The 26147-nt window shown below is 54.7% G+C and overlaps 2 protein-coding genes across 11 annotated transcripts in view; one reads left to right on the top strand and one right to left on the bottom strand.

The window, feature by feature from the left end:
• The window catches only part of TNIP1 (TNFAIP3 interacting protein 1), a 49217-nt gene extending 32213 nt beyond the window's left edge, over positions 1–17004 (top strand). For 6 of the 10 annotated variants that reach the window (XM_034656844.1, XM_034656849.1, XM_034656843.1 and 3 more), the window contains 11 exons: positions 532–652; positions 4650–4739; positions 6563–6628; positions 6789–6920; positions 9010–9138; positions 11011–11142; positions 12288–12413; positions 12920–12985; positions 13575–13766; positions 14630–14720; positions 16243–17004. In XM_034656844.1, the coding sequence (XP_034512735.1) occupies positions 532–652; positions 4650–4739; positions 6563–6628; positions 6789–6920; positions 9010–9138; positions 11011–11142; positions 12288–12413; positions 12920–12985; positions 13575–13766; positions 14630–14720; positions 16243–16277 (1180 nt within the window). In that variant the 3' untranslated portion in view covers positions 16278–17004. Of the gene's footprint in view, positions 1–531; positions 653–4649; positions 4740–6562; positions 6629–6788; positions 6921–9009; positions 9139–11010; positions 11143–12287; positions 12414–12533; positions 12893–12919; positions 12986–13574; positions 13767–14629; positions 14721–16242 lie in introns of those variants that run through there. The other 4 variants (XM_034656845.1, XM_019801286.2, XM_034656846.1 and 1 more) reach the window with 3 other exon arrangements.
• Positions 17005–17518: 514 nt separating this feature from the next.
• On the bottom strand, positions 17519–25709 carry GPX3 (glutathione peroxidase 3). Its single transcript, XM_002920757.4, has 5 exons — positions 25545–25709; positions 20819–20972; positions 19470–19587; positions 18938–19037; positions 17519–18536 (listed from the first exon to the last, which is right to left on the bottom strand). The coding sequence occupies exons 1-5, from the start codon at positions 25629–25631 to the stop codon at positions 18315–18317; spliced, it is 681 nt and encodes a 226-aa protein (XP_002920803.2). The 5' UTR covers positions 25632–25709; the 3' UTR covers positions 17519–18314.
• Positions 25710–26147: the final 438 nt, after the last annotated feature.

Here is a 26147-nt window from a genome sequence, read left to right on the forward strand (position 1 = left end):
CAATAGAAGACAGCCCCAAAAATAAATACAGTGAACATGGAGGGGTGTTACTAAGTTCTGGCAAAGTGCCGTGGCCCACAGGGCGCTCTGAGCCTGAAGCCTGCCCTCTCCCTGTGAACAAGGCAGACCAGCACGTCCTGGAGGAGAGCTCCAGACCTGTTAGCCTCAGCTGAGACTGTTCCATGCTCTACACAGGAGGTTTGAAGCTGATTGGAAAAGGTGTAACTTTCTCCCTGGAAACTCGATCAGGGCCGTTTAATGCAGGTTTGGATGCATCCTGGAGATCTCATGTATGCAGACCTCCCACAATTGGGAAACCGTGCTGTTGATGACCAGAGACTTCTAGAGGAGCCCAGATTGCCAGCAAAGGGACCTAGGGATGCCTTCTTTTGTTCTCCCCAAGGGCAGGTTTTGGGGTCCCTCCTTCTTCTCCAGGATGCAGCTACACTTCAGATGAGTAGAATGTCCGAGGACCCCAGCCTCCTTTACGCAGGGCCAGCAATGTGACCTCTCTGTTTGCCTCTGACCCAGGGAGGAAAACCTGGAGCTCAAGAAGTTGCTGAGGAGCTGCGGCAAAGAGGATGCCTGTGGGCAGCCAGGCGCACCAAAGATAGAAGGCGCGGGCAAGAAGGGGGTGGCCGGACAGCAGCAGGTACGTGCCCAGAGACTCTTTCCACGGCATCCTCGGTCACCAGGGTCCCGTGGCGGTGAGCTCACCACCTCCTGCTGCAGCCAGCTCCCCTGTTACAAGGTTCTCATTAGATGGCGTCTCCTTGGCTTAGCCTGACAGTCCACGCCCCTGGAACTTCCACTCCTCAGCCCTCATTCAGCCTCCCATCCCCTGGCATGCACACTCGGCCTGCTGGCCATGACCACGGCTCGGTGGCCCTCACGGGCCTTCTCCTCTCCAGGCTGAGTAGCTCCAGTTCCTTCGGCCACTGCTCATAGAAAGTGGTGTCGAGTCCTTCACTCAGTCTGGGCACATTCCCTAAACATGTTCCCGTTTGTGAAGGTCTCTGATGGGTGGATCTCAAAAGTCAGTTCAACATCTCAGATATTCCTGGCAGAATTAGGGTGTTCGGTTGAGAAAGCCCCTCAGGGGACCCTGGTAATCTCCTGGGATTGTGTCCTGCGTCCACTGACCTGGAGAGAAGAGGGGGTTAGCTGACATTGCCATGGCCTGGCACTCCTTCACACGGCCGCTCCCAGCTGTGGCTCACATCCAGTTCCCACGCAGGGGCTGGCTCTCCTCCCTTGCCCAGTCCGTGCCTTTCCCCTTCCTGCAGAGCTGAGCCCCAGCTTTTTCCTGACATGTTTTCCCCTTTTAATGGGGTTTAATGGCTGCACAGCAGGACTCAATGTTTTTAACAAACCCCACACCTATGTAATAGCAGCGATTATCTTAATAACTTAATTCCTTGTTACTATGTGGCAATGTGGAACTTACCCAGGGCTTGCAAATCCGTCATCCTATTTGGATCTCTGTTCCACACGTATGCTAGGCAGGGCCGGGGCGATTACTCCATGACACAGCCGTGGCAGGTGTGGAGAGGTCACGTGACTTCCTGTCACCAGGATCCCTGCATCACCTGCTAGCAAGCAGACCAGTGGTGTGGCAGAGAAGCATGCTGATAAATGGCCTTCTGAACTCCGGCGCATGAAGCCCCTCCCTCCCCCCCATTTACCCCTCCGGACAGAGCCTGCCTTGGCCTTCCTCTTGCGGAAGTGACTGGTGGAGCCCCCTGATCTCCCATGGGTTCCCTGAGCCACCACGGGTGTGGATTCTGTGGGCAGGCCTCTTCCCTTTCCCCAGCCCTTCGGTGTCAACTCGTGTGGCTCGACTCCCCGAAGGTCCAGCTCTTCTTAGCACTCTGGAGCCACATGTGGCTTGAGTGCTGGCCCCACCTCTTGCCAGCACGGCCACCTTGGATGAGTTACGTAAGCCAACCATGTGGCTTCAGTTTCTTCTGTAAAATGGAAGCGGTTAACACTGGCCTCAAAGGATGGTGGGAGGGTGCAGTGACGTGATAGCTGTAAAGTAGGTTTAGCGCTGGGCACGTGGTAACCCATGAACGTTAGCTGTTACTTTTAATGGCAGCTTTGGTGCCCACAGCCAGGTGGCCTGACTCTTCTTTTCTTTGTGGAGGTTAAGGGTGTAACCCCCAGGAGCCCCATCCCCTTCCTCCTTGCCCTGTAAGGAGGTAGCAGGCTTCTAGGGGCAGACCCATCTCCCGCCTTCCTTAAAGGTGAGGTCCCCTGGAGGGCTCCCCCTGCCTGCTCACCTACCACCCTGGTTTTTGAGGTGTGCTGACAGCCCTTAGCCTGCAGGGGGCACTGGAGCCTCGCGAGTTCTGCCCTCATGGCCCACCTCCCCCCAACTCCGACCCAGGGCCTGGGGAAGTGCAAAGGGTGAAGGAAGGCAGGGGATAGAGAGGATGTGGGCAGTGACCCCAGGACAAATGCTGACAAGCCCACAGGCTACCAGAGGTTGGGGGCCTTCGGAGCCCATCTTTGATCCTGTACCAAGGTCCAGAAGGTGTGTGGGTCTCGGCCTCGTGCTGGCCTGGGAGTGAGAGCCAGCACTCCACTGCTGGCCTCCAAATCTTCTGCTTTTTTGCCCCAACATTTCCTAGTTCAAAAAAAAATTGTTTTTAAACTTTATTTTGAGATAACTTTAGATTTATGGAACAGTTGCAAAAGTAGTTCAGAGAATTCCCGTACCCCATTAACAAGTTACATAACTGCGGTTCAGTGATCGAAACTAGAAAATAAACAATATTATTATCTAAACTATAGACTTTGTTCAGATTTCGCCAGTTTCTCACTCGTGTCCTTCCCCTGCACTATCTGTGCAGGCACCGCCTGTCCGGGACCGCACATTTCCTTAGCTTCCTCCAGTCCCTGACCGGTCCCAGCCACGGCTTGTCTTTCAGGAGCTTGACGCTTTGGAGATCTACAGGCCAGTGATTTTGTAGCGCGTCCCTGAGGGTTGAACTGTGATTAGGTGAAGGGTGTGCACTTGGATGATGAGGACACCACAGGAGTGACGCCGGGTGCTTCCTGGTGCATCCTGGCAGGGGCACATGACATCTGTGTGTCTTATCACTGTCCACGCTGATTGTGTGGCTAAGGGGGTGTGTGTCAGTTTCTCCACAATAGAGGGACCAGTTCTCCCCTTGTAGTTAATAAATACTTCTTTTTGAGGAGAAACTTTAAGTCTGTGCAAATGTCCTGTTTCTCCTTACAGTTCTCACTAACTTTAGTATCCATGATGGGTCTCGCCTGCAGAGGTCATCATTACCATAGTAGATTTTGAATTTCCCTCGCTCCTTCTATATTCAGTAATTGGAATTCTTCTGTAAGGGAGAGTCATCCCTTCTCCCCCACCTATCTATCTATCTATCTATCTATCTATCTATCTATCTATTTATTTATTTATTTATTTTTTAAAGATTTTATTAATTTAACAGAGAGAGACAGCCAGCGAGAGAGGGAACACAAGCAGGGGGAGTGGGAGAGGAAGAAACAGGCTCCCAGCAGAGGAGCCTGGTGGGGCTCAATCCCAGGACTCTGGGATCACGCCCTGAGCCAAAGGCGGATGCTTAATGATTGAGCCACCCAGGCGCCCCCCCCCCACTTATTTATTTATTCAGCTATTCCTTTCTACCACTTATGGACTCAAGGATTTTTTTTTATTCTTCGGGTTACAATCCAATACAACCATGATTTATATTTTTGTTCAAATTGTTCCAGCTTTGGCCATAGGAAGCTCTTTCAAGTTGTCTCCTACGCCCATGAGACATGCCTTTCTTCTTCTTCATATTATTATTGAGCATTTTTTTTTTTTTTTTTTTTTTAAGATTTATTTATTTTAGAGAGGTGGGGGAAGGGGCAGAGGGAGAGAATCTCAAGCAGGCTCCACACCCAGCACAGAGCCCGACGTTGGACTCGATCTCACAACCCCGAGATCATGACCTGAGCCGAAACCAAGAGTTGGATGCCTAACCGACGGAGCCACCCAGACACCCCAGCCCTTTCTTATTTTCTGGCACAAGATACTTCCCTGCCCCTGGAGTCAACCACTTCTCTCAGGAACTCTGTCTCTTCTTGTTGGAGAACAGCATGTAGAAACCAGGATCTGGGTACTACATGTGCTCGCTGCTACTGGAGACTGGAGTGTCACTGCGCTAAGCTCTCTCGCAGGACAGAGCTAGGAAGCATGCATACACGTACTGATCACACAGACACATCTGTGTTCCATATCTTTCTAAAAAACTTTTTAAGTAAACATTGTATAAAATGTTTAAAAAATCTATAACTCTTGCCTTCTAAGTCTGAGGATTTTTGGTTGATGTTGGGTGGGGGACGGTGGTAGTTCCTTAGGGATAGAGTCTGAGCCGGGGAAGAAGTGGCCATGGGAAGAGGAGCAGAGGGCAGGAGGGCAGGGGAGGAGGAATGATGATCTGGATAGACTTTCCAAAGCAGCCTTAGTCATGGCTGGGATGTGTAGCAGTGTCCTGGCCGGTGGGCAGAGTAGAGAAGCGGGAGACCGAGGCCTGGGTCCCTGAGTAAAGGCCTTCGAGGAGCACTGAGTGGCTGACAGAACTGTTCTTGGAGGCTTTGCTGAGTCCTTGTGTGGTTCTCCCCAGGCTTGTGTGGCAGCAGGGAAGATCCCAGAGGCGGGGGCCTTGGCTGCGACTGAGAAGAAGGTGAAGGTGCTGGAACAGCAGCGCACTGAGGTAGGCAGCTAGCGGGGCTGGTGGTAGTCAGGGAAAGCCCTCCGTCCCTCCTGGGCCTGGCAGGACAAAGGCCCTCCCTCAGCCCCTGTCTCGTCCCAGATCACCATGGTGAGTTGCCATGGTGACCAGGGAGCCATCTGCCCATGGGAGAGACCTGCTGTCTTGTCCTGAGCTCTTGTTTCTTTTTTTTTTTTTTAAAGATTTTATTTATTTATTTGACAGAGATAGAGATAGCCAGCGAGAGAGGGAACGCAAGCAGGGGGAGTGGGAGAGGAAGAAGCAGGCTCACAGCAGAGGAGCCTGACGTGGGGCTCGATCCCACAACGCCGGGATCACGCCGTGAGCCGAAGGCAGACGCTTAACCGCTGTGCCACCCAGGTGCCCCCGGGCTCTTGTTTCTTAATCAGTTCCCTTGCCTACAAGGGTCACTCGGAAGAGGTGGCATTTGGGGCCTGGCCTGAAATTGTTGGCAGGGGGATAGTTTAGGAGTGCCCCCCTGGTACACCCTGGATAGTGGAAGGAGGCTGTGATAAGGTAGGCAGGTGGCAGCTTCAGGAATGGGGGGCCTAGGGCCCCTCTGTCACCATGCAGCGGGGTCAGGGAGGGACTGTTACAGAAGGAGAGGGTCCGATGCCTTCTTGTAGCACTGCTTCTCACCAGCTGGAAGTCTCCAGAATGGAGGCTGTGCCCATGTGCCTCCTCCATCTCCCACCCCAGGCCACTGTTTCGAGACTGGAGGTGGAAGCCCAATCCTATCTGTTGTCTTGCTGCTCCTCCCCACACAGCTCAGCTTCTCCTCCGGATTCCTGGGCCTTGCTGCCCTTCCTGGGCCTCCAGCCCATTTGCAAGTCAGGCCGCCATCAGTCTTTTGCTTACGTGTATATCAGTTTTGGTTTTCTTTTTGTATTGCTGTAAGGTGTTTGTCCTGATGACAAAAGTAATATGATGCTCATTAGAAAAATAATTAGAATCTCACCACCTAGCGATGCCCACGTGTTGGCAATGGCCCAAAGTTTTATTAGGTACTTACTAATGTGTAATCCGTTTTTTAAAATAAGCAGAAAAAATTATATCCTCGATACTGCATGATTGCAGATTACTGTTTTTCTTTTCTCCTTCAAAATTAACTATATCTTTGAGGGTAGTTATTAACGTATGAAACATACACTCTATTTCTTCCCTTCTGAGTACTCTTTATTGTATGTTAATGTGTCTGAAACGGATAGCTTTTCCCATTGTTTTATGTATCTAATGGCGTAGGATTGTTTTTTTCCCCTGAGGAACTGTTGTGTCACGTATGGCAAATAATTCGGGTCATCTTAGAAATGCCGCAGAGTATTAGGGGTCTGATTTTCTTAAAAACTGCACAGCGCCTCGATTTCAGGTTATAGGGTAATTTTCTTAACACATCTCCTACACGTCGGTAGTCCTCTCGATTTTGCTGTCACCCACGTTGCTGAGACGGCCAGCCGGTGCGTGTGTACCGACACACACTCACGCACGTGCTTCTCCAGGATTCGTTGTCAGGGTTAAGGAAAATGGGAGCGGGAAGCTTTCCTGCGCGATCCCAGGTTGCACGTGTCGTGTACCTGTACACCAAAATTATGTGCTGCTCCTTTGGTGTTAGTCTCGCTTCCCTGGAGAGGATAAAGCTTCCTTCTCGGGGAACGCCGAGTCTTCAAGGAGGGAGCGTTGGCAGCAGAGCGTCCGTGGCCGGCGGTCTCCCGCACACACCGCGCGCACCGTGGGCAGCCAGGCTGTGCCGAGTCGTCCCTCCCTGTGCCTTCACTGCTTGTCTCCTGCTACCCCGTCTCTCCCCACAGCTGCTCGAGGTGAACAAGCAGTGGGACCAGCATTTCCGGTCTATGAAGCAGCAGTACGAGCAGAAGGTAGAGTGGGGTGATGGGGACTCATGGCTGAGTCCCCGGTTCCTGGCTGTGCTCTCGGGGCCTCCCCGGTCTCCCGCCTGCTGCTTCCTTCTCAGGAGCTTTGAACCTTGGAGGTTCACCCCTTCCCTCACGCACTCCCCCTCTCTTCCTTTGAACCCAGATCACTGAGCTGCGCCAGAAGCTGGCGGACCTACAGAAGCAGGTGACTGACCTGGAGGCTGAGCGGGAGCAGAAGCAGCGTGACTTTGACCGAAAGCTCCTCCTGGCCAAGTCCAAGATTGAAATGGAGGAGGCAAGTTGACTGCTGGTCGCTGCCGGTTCCGGGCGGGAGGCCTCTCTCCCCGGCCCAGTAGCCGAGAGCTCAATGTAGTGAATAGACGGCGGGGCTGGAGTCGGGGGGCCTGGGGGTTCCAGCTCTGGCTCTAGCGCTAAGGGCTGTGTGGCCACAGCAAAAGCATTTTCCTTCCCTGTACCTCAGTTTCCCATCTGAAGATCGAGGAGATTGGGTTAGCTATTGTTTTCTATATTTTCGTGTTTGCATGCAGAAGAGCTTCTTGTTCAGTTGAAATGTTGCGGACTAGGGAACCGTGCTGGGAAGCACAGACTATGAAAGAGACACACGCAGGCAGCTCGCGCGCTTGATGGCAGTGAGCTGCTGCTGAATGTTTAGAGTAGTGATGGCTGTTCGGTGGGGGGCTGTAAAATATTAGACAGAGCTCCCTTTCTTCACTCGTCCAGCCACTGTTCAACAGAGCGTGCACTTGGCGCCGTGCTGGGCTCAGAGACTCAGCAGGGAACAGATCAGTGGGTGGGGAAGAAACGGGAAACAAGTCATTACAGAAGCAAATACATACAAGTGTCTTCAAGTATCACAGGAGAAGTTCCAGGAAGAGGGCATAAAGGCGAACCAGGTTCAATCTGAGGGGGGCCAGGAGCGCGTCCCTTGAAGACACAGCCTCTGATCCATCAGAGTGTGACTGATAGCAGCCAAGGCCTTCCAGGATACTGGGACAGCTTAAAGAGGAAAGGCCACTGGACCCCCAGACTCTAAGATTGTATTTATAGCATCTTCCCCTTCATGGGAACTGGGCACAGTCTGCTTTTGCCTAGCTTGAAAATGGCCATTTTCAACACGAATTGCATTTTGGAGTTCCCTGTCAGCAGGTGACACTCAGGGCTTTATCTGAGGGGTCAGCCTGCCCCAGCGACCTTGCCTTGCCTTGAAGGTGTGTGTTAGTTAGGGAGGACACCTCCTATCTTTCCTCCGAGTGCACTCACGTCTGGGACTGTCCGCCAGACCCCTGGCTCTTTGGTCCCTTCCCCTAGCTTGCATTGGTGGGTGAGATAAGTCCCTGGAATGGGGCAGTGCTCCCTGTTAGCTAGAAGGAGGTGGCCCTGTGTTAAGGACACATGGTGATAGAGGCCATGCTGATCCTGGAGCCACTCAAGCGGGAGTCCAGAACACCTCCCACAAGGTCTGCCCAAGGCTGCTCTCCCCGTTCTCTGGCTGACCTCCCCTGTTTGAAACACTTGCTTTGACTTGCAAGGGGAGAGAGAGCACCAGAATGAGGAGACCTGGCTTCTAGCCCCAGCTCACTGTGTGGCCTTAGGTAAGTCACCTCCCCTCTCTGGACATTTGTTCCCTTAACATCAGGAATTAGGATTTGATGCTCTCTAAAGGCCAGTCCAGCTGTGGCCCCCTGTAGTGAAGGAGTCCTGTCTGTTCCATAGTGAGCTTCCACCTTGAAGCCCTCCTGGTTTCTTCTCAGCTGTGACGTTCTTTCTTTTCACCTAGCAGTACTTTGTTTCTCTGTGGAGGAACACTGTCTACGTTTTATGCTGCGTTTATTTCTTTAAGTGTCTTCTCTCCTCGGCTTAGAGACTGTAAGAGCTAAAAGGTTCTTTAGGTATTCTCAGTGGCTGATCACTTCTGTGTATCACAGAAGAGCCCTGTGCAAATCTCGTGGCAACTATGGCTCTTCTCCCTAGAAAATGGCACAGCAAAATTTTGCATCCCGTTTTGGGGTTCACAGACCTCCTGACACCCATCCGTGATTCACGTTAAGAGCCCCCAAGCCATGGCAGCTAGGTGAGCATAGACCAGAGAGTACTGTGACAGTGGCCAAGGTCTTGGCTCGTTGGCAAAGGAGCTGGTATCAGAACCCGGAGTCTTTCACTGAACTGAGCTGCCTTTTCCTTGAGGACAGGATGCAGTGGGCATTATGGCTCTGCTGCCCTGCGTGGTGTCATCACGTGAGCACTGGGGGCTGCTGAGGGAGAGGCCGAGAGGAGGCAGGGCTGACCGAGGGCTGGGGCTGGCGATGCAGGGAGTTCAGGCCTTCCGGAGGGGCTTCCTGCTGACCAGCCCCATTTCCCTGCAGACCGACAAGGAGCAGCTGACAGCGGAGGCCAAGGAGCTGCGCCAGAAGGTCAAGTACCTGCAGGATCAGCTGAGCCCACTCACCCGGCAGCGGGAGTACCAGGAAAAGGAGATCCAGAGGCTCAACAAGGTGGGCGCCTTGCGTCTCCTTCGATGGCCTGTTTGATGATCTGTCTTCCCCTCCAGCAGGGGGAGGTGCTTCTCTTCACCAGCTTCTGTGCCCCCAGCGCCTGGCACAGTGCCTGGCACCAAGCACATGCTCGGGAAACACCTGCTGAAGGGAGTGGATGAGCAGAGGCCCAAGGGTTCCTGCCCGGGGATCGGGACCCAGGGAGACCGGGCATCTGGGTGGAGGCTGGATTTTAAAGCAGATACTCGCTGCTTCGAGCCAAGGCGAGTGGGTAGGGGTGAGGCTGGCTCTGGGGGCTGGTGCTAGCCCCAGCTTCGCCACTCCAGCCTCTCTGAGCCTCAGTTTTGCCATCTGAACCCTGGTTGGACACCTTCTAGCACAGGGGTTAAAGGAGCGAGCTGACAAGAGGAAGCTTTGAAAGAAAACGTTCTCCAAAAGCCTGGAAGAGTTGTCTGTGGTTCATCTTTGCCTCCTTTTCTGTCTGTCTGCCTTCCTCCCCTCTGCCCCCTAACCTTGCCCCCAGCAGGCTGTGGCTTGAGTTTGGCATGTTCACAGGGCCCCAGCTCTGCTAGGGGGAACCCTTTCTCTTTGGTTTTGGGCTTTGATAGGCATTGATTTTGCTGAGTCTGGGGAACCTTGGGACCTGTTCTCAGAGAAAAGAATGACCTGTCCCGAGCTGGGGGAGTCGGGGGGCTAAATCCGGGCACGGTATTGCACATGGTGCTGGACCCTAGAGGTCACTCAGGCTGGATCACTGCCCCTCCGGGTTTCCCTGGCATAGTGGGGGACAGAGACACACATGTGGGCGACTGATGCAAGGCAAGTGCCCTGCTTTGCTTGTGACCTCAGGCAAGCCTCTCCCTGTCCCTGGACCTCAGTCTTCTCATCTGAGAGAGAGGCAGATGGAGCAGGAGGGTGAAGTGGAGCCGTAACTTCCCCTCCAACGTCTGGGGCTTACCTTTGGCTCAGCAGTTTCCGTGGGTTTCTGGGAGAATCAAGGACACTAAGCAGGACCCAAGTCCAAGTTGGGGGAGGTTTTCTTTATCCCCCCACTGTCTAGTGAGGCATTGTGGGTGCCGTGCTGGGGGCTAATGTCCAGGTGGTGATGAGTGTGGTGGGTCCCGAGCGGGGTTCCAGAGTTCTCGGGTAACACGTTAACCAAGCTGAAGGAGAAAACCCATTAATAGGGACCTTTTAAGAAGCTCTGAGCACAGTGCTTCCATAAAGGAAAGTATTTTGTGAGCATGGTAGAATCAGGATGCTTTTCTTTTTTATTTCCAAAATGTTATTTCGTGATGTTTCAGCCCATTTTCAGGCTTAGAAAGGCAAAATATTAAATAATAGTCGAAATTAAATTCCAGTGTAATCTGACTACAGAAGAGCTGGGGACAGAAAGTCAGGCTTGGTAGCCATGGGTTTGGAAAGCTGAAGAATCTGAGGGCAAGGCAGTGGTTGAGGACATGGAAGCTTCCCCGAAGGACTTAATATTCTCTCTAGGTCTGGGTGCTAGGAAGTGAGCTGCACCTGCTTAGGGAAGGGGAGCTTCTCCCTTCTAGGTGAGGCCCCCTCGGTTAGCCTGCTTTTAAGCTATGTGACTTTGGACACATCACGGTTTTCTGAAGCTCAGTTTTCACATCTGTCAAATGGACGTGACGGTCATAGTCTTTTCTTCATAGGCCCGTGGAGAGGATCCAACGATATGATGTGTGTATAGGATGAATAAATAGGGTAGCACTTACTAAATAGTACTGGTGGTAGCATTTAGTATCGTCACTAATGTCAGGAAGGGGGTCACTGAAGATGACCTCTCCAATGAGGCCAGACTTCCAGGGCTTCTGCTGATGGGCCTGTCTCCCTTCTTCCCGATCCCAGGCCCTGGAGGAAGCCCTGAGCATCCAGGCCTCCCCCTCCTCTCCATCAGCAGCATTTGGGGGCCCAGAAGGAGCTGGCGGCCTCCTAAGGAAACAGGAGCTGGTCATGCAGAACGAATTGCTGAAACAGCAGGTGAGCCCGAGAGGATGAGGTCAGGTAGGAGGTGCTGAGTGTGGAGCTGGAGCATTCCTAAGGAGCCAGGATGAGCTTGGAATCATGTGGAAACTCTAATTAGCAGTCCACCTTCTGGCTGTTGGCCAGGACCCCTGGCTGGTTATAGGCTTATCCTTTCTGGCACTGTGTCCCTAACTAGGTCATTCCCCTGCCACCTTTTTTATTTAACCATCTCTATACCCGAGCTGTGCTATTATTTACCTGGTATTTTAAAAATAAGTTTTAGGGGCACCTGGGTGGCTCAGTCAGTTAAGTGACTGCCTTCGGCTCAGGTCATGATCCCAGGGTCCTGGGATCCAGCCCCACATTGGGCTCCCTGCTCAGTGGAGAGCCTGCTTCTCCCTCTCCATTTGCCATTCCCCTTGCTTGTGTCCTCTCTCTCTCTCTGTCAGATAAATAAATAAAAATCTTTTAAAAATAAATAAATTTTAAATAAATCACTTTCAATAAATATATTTAAAAAGGAACTTTATATCACTACTAGAAATGGAAAACACTGCTTAGTACTTGCCACAAATGGAAGGTAGCTGTAAGCAATAAATACAGTGAAAGAAAAACAGTATTAAAGTCTAGCTGGATACTGTTGCCTGATGAAGACCCTGAACTTGAGTCTTCTTCCAGGGAAGGGAAGGGAAGGGAAATTAGTAAGTACTGGAAAGATGTTAAAGACATGCAAGCACAAATGTAGACCTTCTCCTTGAGGGCACCCGCGAAGCCTTGGGGGAGAGTTCTGTAGGTCCTCTGGGAGCCAGGAGACGAACTCTAGTCTTGCACCCACGCTCTGGGCCTGTGGCCTCGCCTCTTGTGGGGGCTTTAGCTGAATGAAAGGATTGGACTGGTTGGGGGCTTGTGAACCCGCCTTTTTTTTTTTTTAAGCCATGGATACCTTGTTTAAGTAAAGCCCTATGTTGAAGCCCAGCATGTAAAATCGAGGGCCCTAGCTCTACTCTGTGTGCATGTGGGGGTGGGGAGCCACGGGTGCACCCGTTCCCCTCCTCACAATGACTGTGAGGATGGGGTGAAACCAGCAGGAGACCAGAGCAGTCTGAGCCCTTCCTCCCTCACCCTCGCCCTCTTCTCCCCTCCCCTCCGTTCCCCTTCAGGTGAAGATCTTTGAGGAGGACTTCCAGAGGGAGCGCAGTGATCGAGAACGTATGAATGAGGAGAAGGAAGAGCTGAAGAAGCAGGTGGAGAAACTGCAGGCCCAGGTCACCCTGTCCAACGCCCAGGTGAGAGCAGCTGGGCCAAGGAGGGGGCACCCGGCTTGGCCTCACGGGGCGGGGGGGGGCGTGTGTGGATTAGCGGGTCCCGCGTGAGACTGGAAGTCAGGACACTCCTGGTTCTTCCAGCTCTGCTACCGAATTTCTGCATACCTCAGCGAGTCCCCTCCCCTTTCTGACCTCTGCCTCTCACCTGCACCGTCAGAGCCTCCCACTCTCTCACGGAATGGAACTAAAGGGTGTCTATAGGAACACAACAGCAACGGGAGGCTCGTGTGAACCCTCCTGACCTGTGTTCAGACCACCCACGGTGAGCAGCGTCACCTGCAGCCACCAGCCAGGGCTGTGCTCTGCCCCACAGGGGCCCTCCGTCCCGGGGCTGGGCCAGGCTGGCCGCCGAGAGTACTGGCCCCGTGCATCAGCCTGTCAACGCTCAGGGCTGCTTCCGGCCTGGGTCCGGGCCTGGCAGGACATGCCTGTGCCAACAGTCTTCTCTCCCTCCCTCCTTCTCTCAGCTAAAAGCATTCAAAGACGAGGAGAAGACAAAAGAAGCCCTCAAACAGCAGAAGAGGAAAGCGAAGGTGAGGAGGTTTGAGGGAGGAGGGAGCACTTACCTCATCTTGCCTTATTCAGGGAGCTACAGTCTGAGGGGAGAGGCAGCATCTCCGCAGGTGTCCAGCTAATTAGTGAGGTAATGCAGCTCGAGCACTTCGAACGTACTTGGTACAGGGTAGGCACGGGGGGACACGTTAGCTGTCATCGGTGTATGTTTTGTGCCCCTGTCCAGACACCTGTGTCCCTGTACCAGCCACCTGTGCCCTTATACACAGCCACCTGTATCCCTATACCCAGCCACCTGTGCCCCTGTGCCCAGCCACTCATGTCCCTATACCAGCCACCTGTGTCCCTATACCAGCCACCTGTGTTCCTATACCCAGCGACCTGTGACCCGGTACCCAGCCACCTGTGTCCCTGTACCAGCCACCTGTGTTCCTATACCCAGCGACCTGTGACCCGGTACCCAGCCACCTGTGTCCTGGTACCCAGCCACCTGTGCCCATCTTCCAGCCTTCAGAGAACTAAGACACCGAGCAGAGAAAGGGAGATGAGACGGGTGTCACTGGGGATGGCCTGTCACAGGCTAGAGCCAGACGTCAACATTTCTTGCAGGCCTCTGCAGAGCGCTACCATGTGGAGCCCCACCCAGAGCACCTGTGCGGGGCCTACCCCTACGCCTACGCGCCCATGCCAGCCATGGTGCCACACCATGGCTTTGAAGACTGGTCCCAGATCCGCTACCCCCCGCCCCCCATGGCCATGGAGCACCCACCCCCACTCCCAAACTCACGCCTCTTCCATCTGGTGAGTCTGTGTCCCCCCTTCACTCCAGGACACACAGAGAGGCCAGCCCATGCGCTTTCCAGAGGCAAGGTCAAGTGAGGGGGTGTGAGACTGCATCCTTGGCTCTTGGCTGAGCAGTAATGTGTGCAGGCAAGATGTCCAGAGCCAGGCAGGACTGTCCAGCCCAAAGCCCCCAGAGTCTCTGGTGTAGGACAGGAAAGGCTCAGAGGGAGGGCAGGAAGGAGGGCTCCCTCCAACCAAGCAGGCCAGGGGGATGAGAGTTTGGATTTGACTTTTTCTTAGAACTTGCACTTGTAACCAGGTGCCAGGCCCTCACTATGCATTCTCTCCTTTGCTTACCTTCTCTCTTCCCCTTTCCAATTTCCCTTCCCTTCCTCTCCCCTCCCGTCCCTTCTTTCTTTCCTTTTATTTGCTTATCATTCTTTCTCCAAAGAGCTGCTGCCACGTGTCCCATCCTCTCCATCCTTCTGCCACGGTTCTGCTTTGGCATCCCCGCTCCCACCTGGACAATGATGGTGCCTCCTGCCTGGCCTCTCTTCCAGCTTCTCCTGCTCTGCCCCGTCCTTACACACATCTTCTTGGAGATCAACACTGGAGTAGAGTGCAGGGCCTAGGAGATTGGCTCTGGGGTTATAGAGACCTGGAACCGAAGCCTGGCCACCTTCTTAGCTAGATGACCTTCAGCAAGTTTCTTAACCCCTCAGCCTCAGTTTCCTTACCTGTAAAATGGGGATAGCCACCTGGATTGTCGTAAGGATTCAGTTGTACTGGATTAACGTGTATTTAGTGCTGTGTTGGCGTGGTAGTTGCTATTGGAATGTTCGAGTGTGGTTTTTGACTACTAAGCACCGATTCTGTTGCAGCCAGAATACACCTGGCGGCCACCCTGTGGCGGGACGCGCAATCAGAGCTCCCAAGTGATGGACTCGCCCACGGCCAGGCCTGTGGAACCAGGTGAGCATGGTCTGGCCCTGGGTCTCATCTTCCCCTTGGGGAGATAACTTCTTACCTGCCAGAAATGGCCTAGTCTGGGGATGATGTCACTACCTTCTGCTCTTGGTGGAAGAGAGGCCTCACGTTCCAGAACAGTGTTGAGAGGATAGGGGGGTGACTGCGGAGTGAGGGGGTTGAAGTCATTCATTCATTCATCTCAGTGTGGCGTCTAAGTGCCAGGGGCTGTGCTGGGTGCGAGGGAAGCCACGCGAGTGGAAACAGATAATGGCTCCTGCCCTTACGGAGCCTACTGCCCAGGGAGGGAGGAAGAAATTAATAAAATGCACACACAGGAATCATACAGACGGGCATCCGCTTGCACTTCGGTGCCCTGAAGGATGGAGAGCGGGTTTCCGTGAGAGCAGATAGAAGAGCCTGACCCGGGCTGGGGACAGCGATGTTGGAGTTGAGACCCTCAGAGGGCGTGGCATTAACCGGGTGAAGAGGGGACAGTGGAGGATGTTCTTGCGGAGAAATGACAACTACAAAGGCTCTGATGGGAGGGAGGGGGGAGGGAAGAAGGGAAGCCCACTGGAGGATCGAGAGAAGGCTGGAGAAGCTGAGGACAGGGCAGGGAAGGCGAGCCGGGCGAGGCCAGGTCAGGGAGGTAGGTGAGTCCAGGCTGCACAGGGACCTGCCGATGATGGCAGGGGGCTGGTCTATCCGAGAGAGGATGGGCCGTCCTTGGGCATGTTTAAAGCAGAGTGGCCTGACCGATCAGGTCTGCATTTTGAAAAGCTCCATCCGATCGTGGGGTTCGACATCAACAGCTGGGGACTGGAGGTTTGTTCACTGGTCACGGGAGGACTCGGGGCCTCGAAGTGTCTGCCTTTGCTTTCTGCAGGGCTCTGCGGGGCAGAAGGCACTGCCTTGCCTGTGGGTGGGAACAGGGAAGCCAAATCCTTCCACAAAGAGGTGTTTTCTACGGGTTGTGGCTTTGCCAAGCTAGAGCCCGCTCTGCTGGGAGGTCGGGGGCCCCTCACAGAAGGTGTGCGAGCAGAGGCTGCCGGTGACGGGGAGGCGGTGTGGTCTGGAGAAGCTAGCAGTTGGGAGGAGGCAGTGGGCTGGTCGGCCGTTTTCTCCTGGTTCCCACAGAGCCCTGGAGGTTGTGCAGAACCTCTTGGACGCTGCTGTGATGAGGGGCAAGTGGGCCGGGCTGTCCTCTCCCCCAGAACCGCTCCACCTCTGGGATCTGGAGCCAGGCGGGCTAAGCCCAAACACTTCCTAGATCTGGAACTTGAGGCAAATTCTTAAAAATCTCTCTGTGTCCTTATTCCCTCCACCATAAGGGGACAAGAATCTGCCTGCTTCGTAGGGCTGGACAGGAATGGAATGACAAATGTACCTAAGGTCCTAGCCCAGGGCCTGGTGCTCGGCGGCACTCAACTCTGTGATTTCCATGTTGCTTGCTGGTTTTTCATAGGCCTTTGAAACCTACCGCAGCCCATCATTTTTAAAGTCCTCAATATTTTTCTTTATTTAGAGTCTACAAAAAATGACCGTGAGGGGCCTCAGTGAGACCAGACCTTCATCTCGCAGAGCCACCTGACCTCAGATTGCTGAAAAATTCGAGGCCATGTTCTCTGTGGGCCAGAGCCTTGGCTGGATGGGAGGCTGATGGGCCACTGGGTTGTGCCCCAGCCCGACCCGAACTGTTTACAGACTGGAGAGGCTCCCCCCACAAGGCTTCCGTTTGGCCCTCCTTCGGAGTGACGAGGAGAAACTCACTACCTTGCAACCAGGTGGAGAGAGGCCTCATCCGACCGACCTGACATGCTTTGTGGAATCCCTGGGGGACATCCGTCTCAAGAGTGGGGTGCAGCTGAGACCCCTTCCTTTTGAAACTCCCCCGGAAGTGGTTCCAGCCCCTCTGTGGAACATGTCCAGCTCACGTGTGTGTTTAACATTTGCTTTAAGCTCTGTAGTAGCAGGACCTGCCCCGTGCCCAACCCTTCCCTTCCGAGGAGCTGCGGGAAGACCTGCTTCTGCCAGAGGCAGAAGAGAATGACAGGTGGTCTGTTGCAGGGCCCTCCACTTCCACACACGGCAGCCTTGCCAGCGCCCTGGCAGCCTGGGATGAAGGCCACGCCAGCCACGTGGGCTGAGGGGCCCACCGTGAAGCTACCAGATGCTCAGCCCCACAGCTGGAGGTTTGGGGTGCCAGAGGCCCAGATCGAGGTGGCTGGCTGTCCCCAGGCAGCTGTTTGCACGAATCTTGGACATAAATCCAAGTTGAAGATCAGTATTCTGTGACTTGTGTTCTTTTATGCCCTGGCTAGTGTTCCCTTCCCGGTCAGTGAGAGTGCTGCGTGCTGTGCCCCATTCCCCCCAGTCCCCTGAGAGCATCGGCAGGGCTCTTGGCAGATACGCCCTGGGCTCTACTCCAAGCACCTCCGAGGGTGGGGCACCCAGGGGCAGTGGAAGGAGTCTGGGCTGAGAGTCCGGTGACCTGGGTTTAAATTCCAGTCCTGCCCCTCACACATCAGGAGGCACTGGGCAAGGCCGGCCCTTCTGTGAGGCTGTTTCCTCACCTGTCACATGGAGTACCTCATCTCGAGAATTGCGGGAGGGAATGAGAGCAGATGGGAACTGGTTGTGTAAACTCCATCAAACGCCAAGTTAGAGAAGCAGAGTGGGTCTAGGTAGAAACCAAACAGCAGGGGCCTGAAGCACTCCCTCCATTTCTTTTTTCTTCCTCCAACTCCCTCCGGACCCACCCAGCAAGCGTGGCCCCATGGAGGAAGCACAGTAGGCTCAGCTGTTGCAGAAAGGCCTTTACTGGGCAAATGGGGGGTCTAATGCCAGATACCAGGGTGAGGGGAGAGGGCACATCCTCCAGAAAAGCAGGGGTGGCATCCCTGCCCAAGGGCCTCAGCCTGAATGCACTAAGGGCTGGCCCTTCAGACAGGCTCAGGGGAGGTCCGCCCACAAGGGCTTCGGGCCCCTCCTTCATGGAGATGCCATTCCTGGCACGGGGAACGTGGCCCTTGCTCTCACATCTGCCTTGGCTGCTCTCAGGGAGCACAATGGAGAGGGGTAGGGGGCTTGGGAGGGCCCTTCAGGAAGGAGAGAGGCTGCGTGGTGGAGAGGAGGGAGACGGCAGTGTAGACCCAGAAACTTCTGGGCACTTTAGTGGTGATATTTGGAGGCAATGGAAGATGCTGGCCCCAAAGTTGTGGTCTAGGTCAGAGCAGAACAGTTGGATTTAGAGCTGATTTTAACTTGGGCTCAGCTGAAAGTGAATGGTTATCATTGGAACAGAGAACTAGAGAGACAGGGGAGGCATTCTCTCGCACTCTCCATAGCACACAGCTGTGTGGACCCATATGGTACGCGTTCCTCATGCACACATGTACCTGTGGGCATATGTGCAGACACCCACGTGCACAGCAGTACAGACACAATCGTATGCACATGTTTGTGTCAGGTTGGGGCCTCGTGTAATAGTGAGGGGTCTATGGTGGGAGTGTGGTGTGGTTGGAGAAATGGATTCCTTCCTGAAGAGAGTCCCTTCCCAGCCCCTGCACGGTGGACACGGGGTTGAGCAGGCCTGATTTACTTCCCCTTGACGGCCAGGCCTGCCTGCCGCCTCATGTAGGCCAGGATGTCCATCTTGACAGTGTTGACCGTGGTCCGGTGGTACCAGCGCATGATGGGTATACCATCTGGCCCCACCAGGAACTTCTCAAAGTTCCAGCGGATGTCATGGACCTTCATGGGTTCCCAGAAGAGGCGGCCAGGTGAGCCCAGGAGCTCCGAGGTGGGAGGGCAGGAGTTCTGCAGCGGGGGGGATGAGAGGAGCGTCAACCCTGCTTGGGGCCCTTCCCACCCTCCCTCTCCAGGCCTTCCTGGGGGGTAGGGGAAGCCTGGCACTGAGCAGAGAGTACCAGTTTTGGAGTTGAAAATGGAATCCCAGGACCAGCTTTGGCTCTAGCGGGTTGTAAGACTAGCAGTTTGTCCCTTCTGTCCCTGCTTGGGCCTTATCTATAAAATGGGCTGTTGAGATCCTAGGGTCTGCCAAGCCTTATGGTTGGAATGATAGATGCCAGGAAATCCGCCCCCCCCAACCAGGGGCCCAGAAGTGGGAGGGTGGCACGGGCCTTGTCTCCGCCGCAGCTCTGTCCAGAGCCAGGGCCGGCCGGGCTGAGCGACTCCCGCAGAGGTGGCTGTGCACTGACCTTCAGGAACGTGTAGAACTTCTGCTCTTTCTCCCCGTTCACATCCCCTTTCTCAAACAGTTGGAAATTGGGGACGAAGCCCCCGCCCGGTCGGACATACCTGCAAGGAATATTCTTATGTGGGTCCCAAGGAGATGGGCCTAGGGCTCAGCAATGACAAGGGACTGAATAGGGAGGGGGCGTTGGGAAGCTGGGTTCTATTCCTCACCAGGCAGTGGGAGCTGATGAGTATTGAATGGCCATAGGCATAGTGTGGGTGTGCAAGCTTCTTTTCCTGGTTTGGTGCCTTCTCAGTAACCCTGTCGCCTGCCTACACTCTCCCCGTGCCCCCCATCCCATCATGCACACACACGCAGTCATCACTATCTCCGAACCCTCTTCCATTCATGACAGTGAACAGGGTTCCTGGAAGGGGAGCATAGTTCTTGGTGGCTGAGCACCCGTCATGAGTAGGGGCCAATGCAAGAAATGCCAGCGCCTAGGCTGGGGCACACGGGGCTGTGCATTCTCAGGACACCAAGCAAGCACTCACTTGAGGCTGGGTAGGATTTCCGAATTCTCTCCTGGCTCCTGTTTTCCAAATTGGTTGCAGGGGAAGCCCAGAATGACCAGACCAAATGGTTCAAGCTCTTCCTGTAGTGCATTCAGTTCTGGGCCAGGGTGAAAAGAGAGCAGAGATGAAGGTAGGCCATCAAGGACCCCTGCCCCGTCCGCACCACTCTATCGGCTCACCCCTTGTGAGCTGAAATCACCGAGGCCTGACGGGGAGGGCTTGCCCGAGATTGCCCAGTGAGTGTGACCATGCTGGGATACAAGCCCCATTCTCCTGACTCCAGTCTGGTTGTTTGGAGGTCTGGGGAAGAAAGAGAGCAATACCCTTTCTCCTATCAGGAGTCAGTCGGCTGCCCACTGCCACTGGGCCAGGAGGCTGAGGGCTCCTTCAGGACTCTCAGGATCGTTTCTTAGAGCAAGAGCCATACCTCCGTCCCTGGGCACAAGGCAGAGGACTTCAAGGGGGTGGGTGGGGTCCTCACAACCCTCCTGTACTCTGGCAGTTTGGGAATTGAAAGGAGGCCCTGGCCCAGCTCCCCAGTTCCCTCAGTGCCAGCACCCAGCCCATCTTTTGCACAAACGCACTCTGCTCTATTCCAAGGGCCGGACAGAAGCATTCAGAAAAGAGCAACCAGTATCCCCTGCGCCGCCCAGACCACCGTCATTCCACTTCCAGGAATTTGCCTGAGACTGTCGGGCAGACATTCAGGGTCCAATTGCCCTTGCTTCCCCCCAGCCCCGCTAGCAGACTGTGCTCAGCCCCAGGGCATTTTCCTGTGGGTGCAGTCAGATGCCTCTGGTCTGCCTATTCCCTCAGGCTGTTTCCTCTGCCCCGGGGAAGCAGAGAAGTGGGGATACCAGGATCACGAAACCTGGGTGAAACACCTGGGATTGCCACTGACACACATACTCAAGGCCTCAGTCTAACTGCCTGGTTTCCAGATAGGGGCCAAGAGAAGCACTAGGGCACGTGGGGCTGAGGGCAGATGGGAAATTCTCAGCAGGATAGAGCTACCATTTCTTACTCCACTGAAAGGACACTCCAGGCACAGACCTAGTCTCCTCCATCCCTCTGCTTTCGGGGCAGTTGGGGTGCCCAGGGATGAAGGATAACTGGGAAACTTCTAGAACATGTCTGAAGACAATCAGACCTCAGGCTTATCTAGTCATCTTCACCGAAATATGGAAGACGGTACAATTGGGATACAGGGCTTGGAATCTCATGATCACAGTCACCCCTTCCCACTTGCACCAAAAAAGCTCCCGTGATTAAAATCTGCCAGCTGGCAGAAACAGCCCCGAAGCAGGGGAGCGGGGCTGGGCTCTTACCAAGGTACTGGTCTGTCAGGCCTCAGTAGCTGGCCACGTTGACAAAGAGGACGTATTTGCCAGCGTACTGCTTGAAGGGGATGTACTCCTCCCCGTCGATGGTGAGGGCTCCGTACTCATAGATGGTACCACTCACGCCAGCGTGGCAGTCCGTCTGGAACAGAGCAAGACCAGCACCAGGGAGTGGTTAGAGCCAGAAGGGAACCTGGGCATCTCCGTTTTCAAGATTATGAAAGATACCAACAGGGAGAGTGACTTGCCCAAGACCACTCCAAGATCTGGAACTGGACCAGAGCCAAGGTCTACTTCCTTGTGCAAGGTAATGCTTTATGAAAGCACGTAATCGGCTGGTGAGTGTGTAGAAAGCTGCTGTGCTGCTTACTGTGACCATTACTTCGCCTCCCGCGCCCACATGTAAACATTTGCCAGGCCTGAAGAGAGACGTTCTGGGGCTGCCGTTGCCATGAGCCAGGCAGGTGACAATGTGGCCTGGACAACAGCATGAAGGAGGAACTGAACAGAAAGGAGGAAGCGGCCATGTGGAGAGGGGTGATTCAGATCTGGAGGACTGGAAAGCTGAGGCTGTTGCTATAAAATAGGGAAGTAGGAGGAGCCAGGAAGGGGAGAGTCCTGCCAGGAGGATTCTGTGTGACAGCAAGGGGAAAGCAACAGGGCCTCGCCCATGGGAGATGTTCCCTGTAAGTGTGCAGCTGCGATGACCCGTATGCCTTGCTCTCTGCCCAGCTGCTGCCCCCCAGTCAACCTCTAGAACAAGTAGTGGACGATAGACTCAGGTGGGGGACCTGGATTCCATGGCCCACTCTGCCGCTAACTCCCTGTGTGGTCTGGGGCTTTCTCTTCTCTGGGCCTCAGTTTCCTCTTTTATAAGATGAGAACCTCAAACTGGATCAGGCTTGCCGGCGTCACTATCAGTGAGGGAGGAGGGATGGGGTCACTGCCGACCAGCAGAGCACTGCTTTCGAATCCTGTCTACACCCACCCCAGCTCTGGTACAGGCGACCAAAACGTGGGTCTACTGTTGAAGGGGGTCTTGGCATCAGTAACACAATCAGCGGCAGTGCTGCTCATGATGGGAACGGAAGATGTTTGCCGGCACTGTAGCAGGTCCTCTCTGGCCGTGATGGGGGAGGAGAGAGGTGCCAAGACAATAAACAAATGAGGTGCAAACTAGCATTACGGACCAGGAGAGACAGCGGTGGGAGTCAGAGAAGCAAAGCCACACCCTCTCCTCCCCATCAGTCCTGGCAGCCTTGCTGTTGAGGCAAGGTACTTGGGCCCAACCTGGTGAAGGGAGTCATCTGGTTGGTGGGGTGTGGCCCCAGGAGGTTGTAGAAAAGCCACCTCAGCCTGGAAAATGTCGTAGGCCTGCTGAGCCAGGCGAGGCAGGGCTCCCTCCAATAAGCCATTCTCAGCAAGCTGCAAGCTCTCTTCTTGGCTTCGGTGCCAATTCCCTGTTTTCCATGAGACGGACAGTCCATGCCCTGTGATTTTTGGTGGGTGCTGGAGGCAGGTCCAAAGCCTGAGCTCAACATTCCTCTAGCCCCTGCGCCTCCCTGGGCCCAGCTGGGTCAGTTCCACCACGAAATACAAACAACCAGGACACGAAAACCCAGCCCCGCTGGCCACAGAGGTCTAGCAGCCAGAAGGCAAGTCCTCCCCGCACGGCCCTCCACCTCTTCCACTTTACCCTGCTCCAAAGACAAATTCTGGGAAATGAAGAGAACAAAAGCCAAGAGGTTGTCCAAATAACAGAAGCTTGTAAACAACAGGACGATCCACTTCTGGCCACAGCTTCGGGATGGGGGTGGGGTGAGGGGAATCTCCTCTCATTAGGCTTTTTGGTCTTTGCTGGCTCTGTGGCCCTGGGTGACTGAGTCACTTTTACTGTCTGAGCCCCAGTCGGCTGACAGGAGAGGATAATGCCACCTGCCTCCCAAAATGGCTGTGAGAATCGATGCGCAGATCAAAACAGTCTGGAAAGCCTCTTGGAGAGAAACCCCGCATCAGTAGAGTGATTATTCTGCCTGCAGCTAGGATAAAAGGCCCTGAGGTTCCTTGGTTATTGTGAGCATGGCTTGGATGTTCCCCAGCCAGGGTAAGGAAGATGATGCGCGGCGAGGTTTCTCCAGGGGAAGGGATGAGGACAGAGCCTCCAAGCTTTCTACCGGGGCCACCGAGGCCGGGCTTGTGGGTTCAGATGGAGGGGGGGTCAGACGGTGGTCCACGGTCCTGGAAGCCATGGCCTGGATCAGCACTGAGCATGCAGTCCCGTCCTTAGGTGAGCTGTGAGCCCCCTTTCCTCCTCTGGGCCCATGAACAGCAGGGAGGCCAGAGGAGGCAACAGGGAGGGGCAGTGCCGGTGCCTCAGGCCTGCCACGGCTGGGCAATACGGCGGTGGAGTGGGGCTGGCCTGGGAGTTGGACTGCCATAGGTGTGGTGTCGTGAAATGATCTCCGGCCTGGGGCAGGACATCTGAGTTCTGGGCCTGGCCGTGACTCTGACTCTATGTGACCACTCCTTTCCCTTTTGTGGGGCTCTGGCTGCTTGCCTGTCAGATGGGCTCAGAGTCAGTGTTGTCTTAAGGGCTCTTCAGCTCTGTCAGCCTGTGGTTCCATGATTCTCTCTGCCTCGTTTAGTCACCTAGAAACCAGCGGTTACTCGGATCCCGTGCACGTCAGCAGTTGTTACCCTCCAGCTTCTGCAGAGACCTTCTGCACAGCAAGTACAGGGAGCCTGGGTAGCTTGAAGCTGGACTGCAGAGGGGACACAGCAAGGCAAGGAGGGTTTCCTTCCTTATCCAGCTGGGAGGAGGCAGACATCTCTCCGAGACTGCCACCTCTTGCCCATCCCATTCCTCACATGCCCCTCCATCCTATCCCTTGGCCCTGGAGTTGGAGGTAAGGTAGGTGGTTGAGTCTTAGAATCTGGAGCTATGACATCTCAACTCTAAGGGCCTGGGAGGAGAGATGGGCATGTCGTTAGCCAGCAAGTCCTAACTGGCTGCATCTGATAGGATCATACTCACCCTCAGACTTTTCTAGACCATACCCATCCTGTTCTCTTTGAATCCACCTATTCCTCCCTCAGAGTTCTGCAAAGAACACACAGCTATGATGTGTTATTCATGGGGTCCACATTCTTACCTTCAGCCTTCTCGAGGCAGGGCCCAGTCTTCTCTGGCTTTCCCCAAACTGAGAGTAAAGGGCTGACTCCATGGTGCTGGCCTGCCTACCCCTACCTCTACCCCACGCCACAATCTTACAACTCAGTCCCATCCCTAACCTGGAAAATGCCTTTTGAGTTGGGGACAATGAATAGGGCTGGATACAAAGGAGGAGGCATGGAAGAAGTGCCTTCATAGCCATCTGGTTTCTGGGATTACTCCAAAGAGAAACAGACTGAATAGGATTTAGCTGAGGACAGGACAGGATGGAGGGTTAGAAATGTATAGAAGGAACCCTGTGCCTGGAATGGGCTAATTGAACAGAGGATAGAACTTTGGAAATAGAATTACGGACTTCTAAGATCTTAAAATAAAGACCCAGAAGATTTTAGGAACACAGAAGCTCAAAGCTTCTCTTGAGCTTACACAAGCATGGTGTGTGTGTGTGTGTGTGAGTGTGTGTGTATGTGTTATGTGTTATGTGTGTTGGGAGGATGGATACAAATCTCTGTCTTTGGGTCTATACCTAAGCCTGGCTTCTGCCTCCCACCCTGGGGAAGAGGAGAGGCCTACTAGGCCCACTTTAGCATGCGCTCTCCTAGGAGATAAGCATGCTGGGTCACCCCACTCCTGGCCTCAGCATCTCCGCTCTAGCTAAGGGTCACACACTCTGCTGGGGATAGACGAAGGCTCAGGAAAATTCTGCGTCTCCCACTGAACTGGCAGGCCCCAACTTTCTGCAATGACTAGGTTTGCCCAGGCCACTGCAGGCAGTGGGCGGTGGGTGGTGGGTACCCAGGCTGGCCCAGAACAGACCCTCACAGAGCAGCATGTGGATTTTGCAGGTTCTCCAAGCATTCACTCTGAAACCATCAGCTTCATTGGGCGCCTGCCCCCCCCCGCCCCATCGCCCACAGTTGCACAAACTGAGGTCCAGAAACGATGGGGGATCTAGCCAGGGTCCTGGGAGTCGTGTACTGCCGAGCTAGAGTGCTTTCTGTCACAGATCTCCAACGCCCTGGAATCCCAGCATGGCATTTCTACCTGTGGTAATTCCTGGGCTGGAAGAGCCCTCGTTGCAATTCTTCAAGACAGGGACCACCTAGTTCCTTCCCTTTCTCCTTGCCTATCAGTCTCCCCCGGGAACCTCCGCAGCCAACCCAGAGCCAAGTATCTAGGCCTTTTTCTGTGTCCCCCGCCCCCTTCAGGGCCGCCTGGAGGGGAGTAGCTGGGGACTGTCTTGGCATGCACGTAGCAAGGCGACACTGAGGTAGCCATGGGACAGACGGGGTCAACTCAGCAAGAGTGGCCATCCTCCGTATTCATTCTGCACCCCCAGGGCACCCAGAGCTCCCACGGATGAAACTGCGAAGATACGGGCGCGCGGGGTGGGGGTCCCGGAGGCGGAGAGGGAGGGACGGGAGTTAAAGGTCCTCGCACCAGGTGTTGCCCCTCCTGGAGGGGAGCCCGGGAAGAGGGGTGCCTCGCAAACCTGGGGTCTCTGCTCGTCCCGCCGGGCCCCCACCCCCGAGGCTCACTCACCTTCGACTTCTCCTGCCCCCGGCTCGGCGGGACGAAGCCAGCCAGGAGCAGGGAGAGAAGGCAGGACGCCCGCAGCAGCCGGGCCATGGCGGGCAGGGGGCGCGTCTCGGGCTCGCCTGAGACGCTGTCCGATCCCGGGCCACCGCCGTCTGAGGTGTCCGATCCTCTCAGCCACCTTTCAAGCCCTAAGAGATGACCAATCCGCGGCCGGGCCGGAGTCCCTGCAGCCAATCGCAGGGCTGCTGGCATTTCAGGGGCGGGCACAATTTACCCTCCTTCTCCTCCCTAGGCTCCGGGCGACAGTGACATAAGCAAGTCTGGGCAGAAATGGGAGCTGGTCCTTGTCAACCCATGAGGCTGCCCCCTCTTCTTTAGGCTCCAAAGTGCAGGAGGAGGCAGGCACAATGCCCTCCAAGGTAGCCAGGGGACAGGGCTTTAATATCCCTGAAGAACTGATGGGAGGCTCAATCCTAGGGAACATTTCTTACTCCTGGGTTTTAAAACACCCCATGGCGCTCCCTTTCCTCCTTCTTCCATTCCAGTTGAAGGGATGTTGAGGATTAAACACGACAGCAAAATCTGAAGTGAGACTGCCAGGCACAT

The sequence above is a fragment of the Ailuropoda melanoleuca genome, chromosome 3 (assembly GCF_002007445.2).
Source record: "Ailuropoda melanoleuca isolate Jingjing chromosome 3, ASM200744v2, whole genome shotgun sequence".
In the NCBI taxonomy this organism is placed as follows: Eukaryota; Metazoa; Chordata; class Mammalia; order Carnivora; family Ursidae; genus Ailuropoda; species Ailuropoda melanoleuca.